This window comes from Erpetoichthys calabaricus, chromosome 15 (assembly GCF_900747795.2).
Source record: "Erpetoichthys calabaricus chromosome 15, fErpCal1.3, whole genome shotgun sequence".
In the NCBI taxonomy this organism is placed as follows: Eukaryota; Metazoa; Chordata; class Cladistia; order Polypteriformes; family Polypteridae; genus Erpetoichthys; species Erpetoichthys calabaricus.
In genome coordinates this window covers 80477047-80490547 of record NC_041408.2, presented here as the reverse complement: position 1 = coordinate 80490547, position 13501 = coordinate 80477047, and the positions used below count along the sequence as shown (strand labels likewise).

At 42.9% G+C, this 13501-nt stretch overlaps 1 protein-coding gene across 2 annotated transcripts in view; it reads left to right on the top strand.

Annotated features, from left to right (window-relative positions):
- Positions 1–13501, top strand: part of dlk2 (delta-like 2 homolog (Drosophila)) — a 90934-nt gene that overhangs the window by 47942 nt on the left and 29491 nt on the right. For both annotated transcript variants that reach the window (XM_028820825.2, XM_051919216.1), the window contains exon 3: positions 7113–7176. In XM_028820825.2, the coding sequence (XP_028676658.2) occupies positions 7113–7176 (64 nt within the window). The remainder of the gene's footprint in view (positions 1–7112; positions 7177–13501) is intronic.

Genomic DNA, 13501 nt, shown 5'->3' with positions numbered 1-13501 from the left:
GCCACCCCCTTCACAACGCGAGTGGCGTTATACATCCCACAATAAAGACATGTAACCACGCCTGGGGCCGGAAATAAAGGACAAAGAGTAGATGACAAAGTAGAACGTCGTAAAGAATTCCGAAATGTTGGCACAGTACACATGCACAGCAGGTCTTCTCGGATCTTCTCGGAAGACACTTTGAAGTCCCGCGAGACTTCTTGCACATCACGCCCTACTTACAAACATTTTCCCGGAGACAAGGAAGTGAGACAAAAGGACAGCTGCTGTACAGGCTTTTAAATAATCGTCACACAGTGTGACATGCAGATCATGCAGCACGGCACTAGCTCCCAACTTCAGATTTATTACTGGCAAACATCAAGAAATAAAAAATGAATGAAAATAACAATCTCTTTAAATTGTATATCCAGTTAACCAAACCCAAGGGGTTGACAAGCAAAGTGAGCTGGGGGCAGAGCCCCCTACTTTTTTATATTTTTATAAATATAGTTTTTAATTTGCTGTGAAGGTAGCAACATCCATCCATAAATCTCCTTTTTCCATCCCCAATGCAAGCCCCTGAAGATCTGCGATATGAACGCTGGCCGCTGTGCCGCCCGATAACACTGTTACAACATATCTATAGCTAACAGCTGAATTAAAACTAAACGGACACATTTTATTCATAGGCTTCTGTTACTGGATTGCACACAGCACATCTTTTTCTGATTGGCTGCGTGATTGAACCTACAAAGGATTGGCATACCATTCACCCATTTGCTTCTTGCCTTACTCCCAGGGGTGCTGTGTTAATCACGTTCTCCCTGTGACCCTAAACTGGCCGGAATAAATTTACCACTCAGCGGATTAAATGTATAACTAACTTTTGTTCAGTTCTTTTATCTCTTGATCGCATGCTCGGAACGTTCTTAACCTCACTAACTATTAGTTTGCTTCCCGGGTCCGCCCTGCGTGGAGTTTGCATGTTCACCCCGTGTCTGCGTGGGTTTCCTCCCACAGTCCAAAGACATGCAGGTTGGGTGCATTGGCGATTCTAAATTGTCCTTTTTGTGTGTGTGTGTGTGTGCCCTGAGGTGGGCTGGCACCCTACCCTGGGTTTGTTTCCTGCCTTGCACCCTGTGTTGGCTGGGATTGGCTCCAGCAGACCCCTGTGACCCTGCAGGTTGAATAATGGATGGATGGAATACTTAACTAATGTTTTATATTATTTGAAATTGGAAAAAATCTAATTCTCACTTAAAGGATCTGTGCAGAACTTTTTCAAAACCTGGCAGGATCTAATCAATAATATTTTAGAATAAGCTCTTAAAGCACTGAGGAAGTAGATTCTCTCCCCATTACTTTTTCTTCTCCATTTATCTTCGTCCGCCTATTAAACTCATCAATTTATTTATTTTTACTATTTTTAAGTTTTATTCCATTGGCCATGCTCTCTTTCTCAGGGGTGGGGGTTGATTTGTTTTCAATCCTATTTTTTTGTAAAAATTGATCTATTTGTATGGAATGATTACAATAAAATCAATAAAATTTAAATATATATACAGTGCATCCGGAAAGTATTCACAGCACATCACTTTTTCCACATTTTGTTATGTTACAGCCTTATTCCAAAATGGATTAAATTCATTTCTTTCCTCAGAATTCTGCACACAACACCCCATAATGACAACGTGAAAAAAGTTTACTTGAGGTTTTTGCAAATTTATTAAAAATAAAAAAATTGAGAAAGCACATGTACATAAGTATTCACAGCCTTTGCCGTGAAGCTCGAAATTGAGCTTAGGTGCGTCCTGTTTCCCTGATCATCCTTGAGATGTTTCTGCAGCTTCATTGGAGTCCACCTGTGGTAAATTCAGTTGACTGGACATGATTTGGAAAGGCACACACCTGTCTATATAAGGTCCCACAGTTGACAGTTCATGTCAGAGCACAAACCAAGCATGAAGTCAAAGGAATTGTCTGTAGACCTCCGAGATAGGATTGTCTCAAGGCACAAATCTGGGGAAGGTTACAAAAAAATGTCTGCTGCTTTGAAGGTCCCAATGAGCACAGTGGCCTCCATCATCCGTAAGCGGAAGAAGTTCGAAACAACCAGGACTCTTCCTAGAGCTGGCCGGCCATCTAAACTGAGTGATCGGGGGAGAAGGGCCTTAGTCAGGGAGGTGACCAAGAACCCGATGGTCACTCTGTCAGAGCTCCAGAGGTCCTCTGTGGAGAGAAGAGAACCTTCCAGAAGGACAACCATCTCTGCAACAATCCACCAATCAGGCCTGTATGGTAGAGTGGCCAGACGGAAGACACTCCTTAGTAAAAGGCACATGGCAGCCCACCTGGAGTTTGCCAAAAGGCACCTGAAGGACTCTCAGACCATGAGAAAGAAAATTCTCTGGTCTGAAGAGACAAAGATTGAACTCTTTGGTGTGAATGTCAGGCGTCACGTTTGGAGGAAACCAGGCACCACTCATCACCAGGCCAATACCATCCCTACAGTGAAGCATGGTGGTGGCAGCATCATGCTGTGGGGATGTTTTTCAGTGTCAGGAACTGGGAGACTAGTCAGGATAAAGGGAAAGATGACTGCAGCAATGTACAGAGTCATACTGGATGAAAACCTGCTCCAGAGCGCTCTTGACCTCAGACTGGGGTGACGGTTCATCTTTCAGCAGGACAACGACCCTAAGCACACAGCCAAGATATCAAAGGAGTGGCTTCAGGACAACTCTGTGAATGTCCTTGAGTGGCCCAGCCAGAGCCCAGACTTCAATCTGATTGAACATCTCTGGAGAGATCTTAAAATGGCTGTGCACCGACGCTTCCCATCCAACCTGATGGAGCTTGAGAGGTGCTGCAAAGAGGAATGGGCGAAACTGGCCAAGGATAGGTGTGCCAAGCTTGTGGCATCATATTCAAAAAGACTTGAGGCTGTAATTGCTGCCAAAGGTGCATCGACAAAGTATTGAGCAAAGGCTGTGAATACTTCTGGACATGGGATTTCTCAGTTTTTTTATTTTTAATAAATTTGCAAAAACCTCAAGTAAACTTTTTTTCACGTTGTCATTATGGGGTGTTGTGTGTAGAATTCTGAGGAAAAAATGAATTTAATCCATTTTGGAATAAGGCTGTAACATAACAAAATGTGGAAAAAGTGATGTGCTGTATAGATATATATATATATATATATAATACAAAATATTCTTAATCTAATTCAGGGTTAACAGGTAGCCTTTGGCAGTATAGGTTGCCTGTCCTGGGAGAAACCCCAATCCATCACTGTGCCCAGTTAAGGACACTCATACTCTCCCAGTTACTTTATGCCAATTAGGTGAAATCACACATCTTTTTAAGTGTGAGATAAAAAACAGAGGGCCAGAACACCAACCACTCAGACACTAGAAAAACAAGCAAACTCTACACAGACGGCGAGCAAACACGAGATTCAAACTCAGAATGCCGGATCCATGAGGCAGCAGTGTTAACCACAGCACCATTAGACTACCCCGTGAAAATAAAACATAAAAAGATAACTCCATCGTCGCCTCACACAATTTGTCTGTTTTTAAGCTTTCTGAAGGTGTATTCCAAAATCCTCTACCACATTTAAAACTGTGCATTTGATATATCAGACAGTTAACATTTCAGAGCGGTAATGAAAATCTAATTTTACAAGCTGCTTTGATAAACTGCCAGAATGCCAGTTAAGCAAATGGCACCCTGCAGGTTCAAGAAGGACTCCAAAATTTTGTTAAATTGCTTCTTTTTTGCAAATGAGTAATTGACATGTGGCTATGGTTAGGAGACGGCAGCACACAGAGATAATCCCGAATGACTAATCTGTCAGATAAACAACCCACCAGTAATTAAGGGGTTCAAAAGGAAAAGTAATGGTTAAGATCATGTTTTATAGTGTCAGCCAATTTAATCGCACTTCAAGAAATACGTGTGCACCTTTTTAATTTGGTTTACTCCTATTAAGCACATTAATACTTAGGAGTCTGGTGTGATATATAGTACAAATAGTTCTAGATTAAGGTAACTAGCCCACTTGCCTATCAAATGGCACCAGTCTTCTCCTGCTTACACATTCCACTTTCTCTCATTTCTCTGCACATTCGTCCCCCCGCCAGCTCAGTTCTTAACTCTTCTTCCACTGCCAACTTGAAACTTAATGTCAGTCAGACCCTAGGGCTCTGTTGTCCCCAGCAGGTAAGTTTTCTGCCATCCCTTCAGCTCCACTTGTTCTTTGGTCAGAAGGCAGTTTTCAAACCCCTCTCAAGGGCACTTCCAGACAAGCCGTGAAGTCATCGCTAAGGTTAGGGCAGCTCTTCATTTTTTACGAGGACACCATACTTAAAAGCCCTCTAGATGTCCCTGAGTCCCTACATTATGTGTCAAGTCTTCAGGGCAGTTTTCCAGATTCCTTCTTTGTTACAGAGACAGCAAATTCCTACATAATCCTTCCTGGAGCTGAGTCCAGCAACCACTCGTGATGTTTCTGGAGTGAACTGTGCTCTGATGATTGGCTAATCATTTAGGCATAGCTAAAAGTAATTGAACAAAAAAGTCTGTCAAACCATTTTTGCCTTTCTTATGAAGGATGGACGCTTGTTACATCCCAGCAATTTAAAGAGCATTACACTGATTTATTACTCACAGTGAAAATACGCTCTGCTGTAATACAGCAGACCCTTCCCACATTCAACATCCCAGTGTTCCAAATCCTGTTCTTGTAGACATTAAACAAATTTTCTTCACAAAGTGAACCACAGACACGTGGAATAAGTTACCAAGTGTGGCGGACGGCTGAGGCTCATGCCCAGTCGGGATGCCTGGAGGATGGAAGGACCGGGAGAGGAGCAGGGAGGGAAACACTAGAGGGGCAGTCGCCAGATGGGTGTTGGGGCCACGGGAACACAGCTTGGAAGCTCATCACTGTGGGGGCGCCTGGACATTTGCTAAACCCTGGACTGCAGCTCTTCCACCACACCAGGAACTGCTGCCAGAACAGGAACCAGGTACACCCGGAGTGCTTCAGGGTGCCCATGCAGCACATCCGCCACACCAGAAAGTGCTGGAGGAAGGTCATCAGGGATCACTTGGAGCACATTGGGGTACAATATAAAAGGGGTCGCCTCACTCCAGTCAGGGAGCCGGAGTCGGGCGGCAGGGGACAGAGCTTGCGAGAGTGAGGAATGGAGGTGGCAGAAACAAAAGCAAAAAAGAAAAGAGAAGAGAAGAGAAAGAAAGTAAAGGACTGAGTACCTGTGAGCATTATTCTTGTTGGTTTGTGCACTGTGTCTGCTATTAAGAACTGTGTATTGTGCTGTGCAGGGGAAGAGAAAATAAAAGCGTGTGTTTGGACTTCTGTGTGTTCTGGCGCCTGTCTGAAGTTGGGTTGAATGTTAATAATAATTCTTTGCATTTATATAGCGCTTTCTCACTACTCAAAGCGCTCAGCAATTGCAGGTTAAGGGCCTTGCTCAAGGGCCCAACAGAGCAGAGTCCCTGTTGGCATTTACGGGATTCGAACCGGCAACCTTCCGATTGCCAGTGCAGATCTCTAGCCTCAGAGCCACCACTCCGCCGTTCACACAAGTAATGCGCTAAATAGTAGCACCTTCAAAGTAGAGGTCTGTGAGGCTCTCTCAGGCCACTCCTGATGAAGTGCCATCTCAGGTCTGCTTGTTCCCACCCACCTGCTCCCACTTCTACAAAATTTCCCTCCCACATACTCAATTTCCTCTCATGAATTGGGCACATAGCCTAAGTGGATTGTTAAAACAGCAGAATCTGTAAGGAAAAAAATACTCCGACTAGTACTCACTATAATGCCTGTGATAACGCATTTGAAAACTTAGTTAAAAAACACAGAGACAATACCGCATTGCACACACACGCACACTAAATTTTGCTTTTTCTACTGCATATGATTTTACAGTAAAAACATCATTGATTATAATATTAATGATTAATTAGAACAGTAAAATAACATTTAAAACCATTTATTTACTTTTCAATTGGCGATTTTTCTCAGAGGTTCATCTACTGCACATATGTCAAACTCCAGGCCTGGAGGGCCGCAGTGGCTGCAGGTTTTCATTCTAACTCTTTTCCTAATCAGTTTTCACTGCTGATTAACGTCTTTTCCTTTCATTTTCATAGCCCTGTTTTTAAGGATTCAGTCCTCCGAGTTGATTTGTTTCTTTATTAAATGACAGCCAAACAGAAATGAGATGTGAAACGAGCCAACAGGTGACCAGCTAAATTGGGGCTTCAAACTCCAACCAATTTCCCTCCAACCAGTTTCTTAATGAGAAGCCGATTCTTTCTGTTAATTAAACCCGTTATTTAATTCCACGGCTTGTTGCTGCTCTCATTCTGCCACAGCAGACATTTCCAAGACTGTTGATATTTCGTTTTTTTTCTAAGAACACATTTTGGTGATCTGAGAGATCAACCTTACCGAGACCTTCACCTTTCTTTATTTGCAGATATTTTTTGATGGGCACAGGTGAGCTGGTCATGTGGCAGCTTGCTTTGTGCCTCATTATTGTTTGGCTGCTAATAATTAAGGAAAAAGAAGCAACTAAGGGGCCTGAGTCAGCTTCATTAAATATAAGGCAAAAGAAGTTAATTAGCAGCCAAATCTAGTCACTAATTAAGAAGATGGTAAGAATGAAAACCTGCAGCCACTGCCGCCCTCCAGGACCGGAGTTCGATGCCCCTGAACTACTGCATACTATGACCACCTGTTAACCTCCTGCACTTGCTCACAGCTCTTACATTTAGTCCTCTACTGCAAAACCTGGAGTTGGGCACTGTGGGATTTCCATGGGAATGCAGACCTCTATGTTTAAGTTCAGTTTGATGTTATTTTGGATAAATTAGATAACAGCTTTTCCTGGGCTGAATTCCCTGTTCTCATAAAAAAAAAAACTGGTATAATGTTCTAACTTTATACACCTAGGACATGAAACAAGTGATAACAGTCTATTACCAGGAGGCTAGAACTATAGAGAAAGACATCAGCTATAACAGCAATCTTTAGCCCAAGCTGGACAAAGCCATATACAGTATTTTCAACTAACCTCCTGCTTACTGCTATTTTTCAGGAGTCGAGTGCAAACCAGGCTGCAACCTTGGTCACGGGCACTGTGACGAGAATGGCATCTGTAGGTAAGATGGACTGAGAGTCATACCATTAAAATAATGAGCTATACTGCTGATGTTTGCCTAGCTAGTTGAGGATGCTAAGCTGGCTCACTGTGTGTGATTGTGTTAACACCTGGACAAAAATAAAAATGTTATACTTGATGTGTACTGAGTAATCAGTGTACAATCTATGTTAGGCTGTGACAAGCAAATCACAATGAATAACAGTAGAATGAATGCAACTGAAGCGGTTAGGACTTTCTCTGTTTCTTTCTTTCCTTCTTTGCTGAGGTGTTTTCCAGCTGATATGGGGATGAATAATTATATACTGTGTGTTTCCTACATCTTATGCAAACAAATTTACTAAGAATAACATTATATTAGCAACAATTTTAAATTGGCCTGGCATGATTGAGTGTGGGTGAGTGTGCCCTGGTATCCTACACAGATTTTGCTCTTGATGTGGCTGGGATAGACTCCAGTGCCTGAATTGGTGATCCTGAGCTGGATCAAGCAGGTTCAATAATGGATAGAAGGATAGAGTGACACACAAAACACAAAATGTGAAACAAAGACACACGACGTACACTCTGGGCCTGACAACAAGCACAATTAACCTCATTTTACCTAAAGGGATGGCTTGCCCTGTCCAAAATTAGTTCCTGCCTTGTACCTAATGCTGCCAAGACAAACTTTGGCCTTCTGTGCCTCTTAATTGAAGCAAGCAGGTTCAGGAAATGAATGAACAGATGTGTGAATTAATCAATTAAAATTCTTTTTCTATAACCCACCAGCAATAGCACTGTTTTACTCTTAATATTTGCACATTTTTCGATAGCATTGATGGCTAATCACCACCAGCAGCCCCTAGTTCACTGATATATTTATTCTTAGTACTTACACCTTATATTCAAAGACTTGTCGTCACTGAAGAATTTTAAAGAGCTTCACATCTGCTAGTTCTGTCCTAAAATGTCAATTTTATGAGCACAACCAGTATTTTTAAAACACCAGGAGGCACTCAAGACATGCTCATCTAGGACCTGGTAAATATAAACATAATAAATCACAACAGTAGGTGACAGATGCAAGTGGAATGTATATATAAGTGCCAGCTTACTAAAAGTATCACGATGCACTCTAGAAATGAAGTAGCTGGCACTGTCTATAGGGCCCGAGTCTGCAAGTGCATGTGCACACATGTATATTTTTACAAGCAGATTATTTTTATGTCATACTACTATGCACATGATTTCCTATGGTGCTCTTTTTGTAATTTACAAATGCACTTCCTTCTTTCATTCAATTACAATTATTTGGGGGTAGAGTCCATGGGGAGCAGGCACTAACCCGGGATCAGGTACCAGTCCACCACAAGGCACACTCCCCCAACAACAACGGCCTTATTTAAAGTGGCTGATCTGTCTGAGTTTGCACAATTTTGGGATGTGGTAGAAAACCAAAGTATCCACACGGATGGGAAGCCTGCAAATTCCACACTTATAAAGAGTTTGAACCCATGACTTATATTGAACTAACACAAAATATTTCCACGATGTGAAGACAAATATGTTCTGCTTGTGTTCTAAGGTGTTGGTTTGGTGGCAACTCGGCGACAGTCAACCCGGCGAAAAGACAATTCGGCGAAGAAACAACTTGGTGAAATACAACTCGGAGACATCCTTTACCAGTTAGGTTCAAAGAGATTTTTTAATTATATTTAAATAGATAGATAGATAGATAGATACTTTATTAATCCCGATGGGAAATTCACATTCTTCAGCAGCAGCATACTGATACAATAAATAATATTAAATTAAAGAATGATAATAATACAGGTGAAAAACAGACAATAACTATGTATAATGTTAAATATTAACGTTTACCCCCCCTGGTGGAATTAAAGAGTCGCATAGTTTGGGGGAGGAACGATCTCCTCAGTCTGTCAGTGGAGCAGGACAGTGACAGCAGTCTGTCGCTGAAGCTGCTCTTCTGTCTGGAGATGACATTATTTAGTGGATGCAGTGGATTCTCCATAATTGATAGGAGCCTGCTGAGCGCCCTTCGCTCTGCCACAGATGTTAAACTGTCCAGCTCCATGCCAACAATAGAGCTTGCCTTCCTCACCAGTTTGTCCAGGCGTGAGGCGTCTTTCCTCTTAATGCTGCCTCCCCAGCACACCACTGCGTAGAAGAGGGCGCTCGCCACAACTGTTTGATAGAACATCTGCAGCATCTTATTGCAGATGTTGAAGGAAGCCAGCCTTCTAAGGAAGTATAACCGGCTTTGTCCTTTCTTGCACAGCGCATCAGTATTGGCAGTCCAGTCTAATTTATCATCCAGCTGCACTCCCAGATATTTATAGGTCTGCACCATCTGCACACAGTCACCTTTGATGATCACTGGGTCTATGAGGGGTCTGGGCCTCCTAAAATCCACCACCAGCTCCTTGGTTTTGCTGGTGTTCAGGTGTAGGTGGTTTGAGTCGGACCATTTAACAAAGTCATTGATTAGGTCCCTATACTCCTCCTCCAGCCCATTCCTGATACAGCCCACGATAGCAGTGTCATCAGCGAACTTTTGCACATGGCAGGACTCCGAGTTGTATTGGAAGTCCGATGTATATAGGCTGAACAGGACCGGAGAAAGTACAGTCCCTTGTGGCGCTCCTGTGTTGCTGACCACAATGTCAGACGTGCAGTTCCCAAGACGCACATACTGAGGTCTGTCTTTAAGATAGTCCACGATCCATGCCACTAGGTATGAATCTAATCCCATCTCTGTCAGCTTGTCCCTAAGGAGCAGAGGTTGGATTGTGTTGAAGGCGCTAGAGAAGTCTAGAAACATAATTCTTACAGCACCACTGCCTCTGTCCAAGTGAGAGAGGGATCGGTGTAGCATATAGATGATGGCATCTTCCGCTCCCACCTTCTCCTGATATGCAAACTGCAGAGGGTCAAGGGCGTGTTGAATCTGTGGCCTAAGGTGGTGAAGCAGCAGCCTCTCCATGGTCTTCATCACATGTGATGTCAGAGCAACAGGCCGAAAGTCATTCAGCTCACTAGGACGTGATACCTTTGGGACTGGAGTGATACAAGATGTTTTCCAAAGCCTCGGGACTCTCCCCTGTTCCAGGCTCAGGTTGAAGATGCGCTGTAGAGGACCCCCCAGCTCCGATGCACAGACCTTCAGCAGTCGTGGCGATACTCCATCTGGACCCGCTGCTTTGCTGGCACGAAGTCTCCTCAGCTCTCTGCTCACTTGCGCTGTTGTTATTATGGGTGGGGATGTTTTTCCTATGCTGGTATCAGCAGAAGGATGTGTGGAGGGTGCAGTACTCCGAGGTGAGAGTGAGAGTGGGTTAGGGTGGTCAAACCTGTTAAAAAAGTTGTTCATTTGGTTTGCTCTCTTCACGTCTCTCTCAATGGTGGTACCCCGCTTCGAGCTGCAGCCAGTGATGATCTTCATCCCATCCCACACTTCCTTCATGCTGTTATTCTGCAACTTCTGCTCCAGCTTTCTCCTGTACTGCTCCTTCGCCGCCCTGAGTTGGACTCGGAGTTCCTTCTGCACGCGCTTGAGCTCATGCTGATCACCATCTTTAAAAGCCCTTTTCTTCTGATTCAAAAGGCCCTTGATGTCACTTGTAATCCATGGCTTGTTGTTAGCATAGCAGCGTACTGTTCTTACTGGAACTACAATGTCCATACAGAAGTTGATGTAGTCAGTAGTGCAGTCAACAACTTCCTCAATGTTCTCATTATGAGATCCCTGCAGGATATCCCAGTCTGTAGTTCCAAAAAGTTCTCTCAGAGTATTCTCAGCCTCCGGGGTCCACTTCCTGAATGAGCGTGTGGTTGTAGGTAGGACCCTCACTCTCGTTTATAGTGAGGCTGAAGCAGAACCAGGTTATGATCTCCTTTCCCAAGCGCAGGCAGCGGGGTGGCGCTGTATGCGTCTTTAACATTTGCATACAGTAAATCAATAGTCTTATTTCCCCGGGTGTTGCAGTCCACATACTGGGAGAATGCAGGCAATGTTTTGTCCAGCGTCACATGGTTAAAGTCTCCAGCGATTAGCACAAGCGCCTCAGGGTGCTGCGTTTGTAACTTAGCAACAGCGGAATGGATGATGTCACTCGCTGACTCCACGTCTGCCCGAGGAGGAATGTATACAATAAGATGGAACAAACTCTATCTTACATTATCTTCTGCAACCAAAATTGCTAATCCTTTATATAAATTGTATTGATTGTAATCGTATGATAACGTTATTTAGAATACAAAAGGTGACCTGCGAGTACAGCTTAAGGAATATCTTTACTCTCAACGTATCGGGACTCTCATAAAGCAGGTGATTCTGTGGATTTTCCGGCGCCCTATGTTGTCATTTAAATTTCACTAAAAAATCTCTTTGAACCTAAACATTACCTAACTGGTAAAGGATGTCGCCGAGTTGTCTTTTCGCCGAGTTGCCCCTGAACGGTGTTTTAAATCTATTGAATGCCACTTTGACCAGCTCAATGTTCCAGAAGCAATCCTTTATCCATGGCTCTCTTTCTTGTCATTACATAAATGAATAAACCAAACTGTGGTGGCTTTGCACTTTTGTTATAGAATCTTGGTGGCCTGCATCATTCCATTACAATTAACCTGCACTCTTAGATATGGGGTTATGGAGAGCCAGAATCTAACTCTTAAAAGGGTCAGGCACAAGGGAGGCACCAACCCTGAATGAGACACCAGCTTATGGCTGGACACGATTACTTAAAGTCATATTCAGGCCTGTTTAAAGCCACAAATTAACTTGATGTGCATGTTTGGGAAATGCTTTCCACCAGTCTACCCATCAAATTCCTTGATCCATTATCAAAGCAATCCTTGCAACATTAGGTGCAGAGCAAGAATCAAGTCTGGTCAGGGCACCAGTCCACTGCAGATACCACTCCTTCAGAAGGGGCTAGGCTAATTTAGAATCCTCAGTTATTCTAACATACATATAAGAAGGAAGCCATAGTACCTGGAATAAAACCCATGAATACCAATAGAGAGATGCAAGCCCCACAAATACAGTGATCAGGCTGAACTGAACCCAGGCCCCTGGAACTGAAAAGCAGCAGATTCAAATACTGCCTCACCATCTACAGCAGTGTTTCTCAGCCTCGGTCCTGGTGAACCCCTGTGGCTGCAGGTTTTTGTTCCAACCAGATTCCTAATCAGTGACAACGCCTGATAGCGCTGATCTCATTTAATTAGCTGGTATTATTTTTCTTTTATCCTACATTCAGAAAAGCACAGCAGTATGATTTTTACATTTATAAGACACTTAGAAATATTTCTGCTTTTGCTATAGATTTAAATGCTTAATTCTCTTTTGTTGATTTCATATTTTGCCCTTTCTCTGTGCAGTTTTTCCCCTTTGTTGTATCTTATTAATGAGAATTAAAAATGAGCAGAGCAGACACGCTAGCAAACAACACTGAATAAGCAAAGGCTGCAACTACTTTAGCATCAGATCCACTAATTAGTAAATAATGGATTAATTAAACAATTAGAACACCTAGAAAAGTAGAATGAAAATCAAGATGAAAATATTGTTAAAAAGAAAAAAATACATTATTCCCATATAACGTCATGGTACATTTTAATATATATACAGGTGCTGGTCTTAAAATTAGAATATCATGACAAAGTTGATTTATTTCAGTAATTCCATTCAAAAAGTGAAACTTGTATATTAGATTCATTCATTACACACAGACTGATGTATTTCAAATGTTTATTTCTTTTAATGTTGATGATTATAACTGACAACTAATGAAAGTCCCAAATTCAGTATCTTGGAAAATTAGAATATTGTGAAAAGGTTCAATATTGAAGACACCTGGTGCCACACTCTAATCAGCTAATTAACTCAAAAGCCTTTAAATGGTCTCTCAGTCGAGTTCTGTAGGCCACACAATCATGGGGAAGACTGCTGACTTGACAGTTGTCCAAAAGACGACCATTGACACCTCGCACAAGGAGGGCAAGACACAAAAGGTCATTGCTAAAGAGGCTGGCTGTTCACAGAGCTCTGTGTCCAAGCACACTAATAGAGAGGTGAAGGGAAGGACAAGATATGGTAGAAAAAAAGTGTACAAGCAAGAGGGATAACCGCACCCTGGAGAGGATTGGGAAACAAAACCCATTCAAAAATGTGGGGGAGATTCACAAAGAGTGGACTGCAGCTGGAGTCAGTGCTTCAAGAACCACCAGGCACAGACGTGTGCAAGACATGGGTTTCAGCTGTCGCATTCCTTGTGTCAGGCCACTCTTGAACAAGAGACGGCGTCAGAAGCATCTCGCCT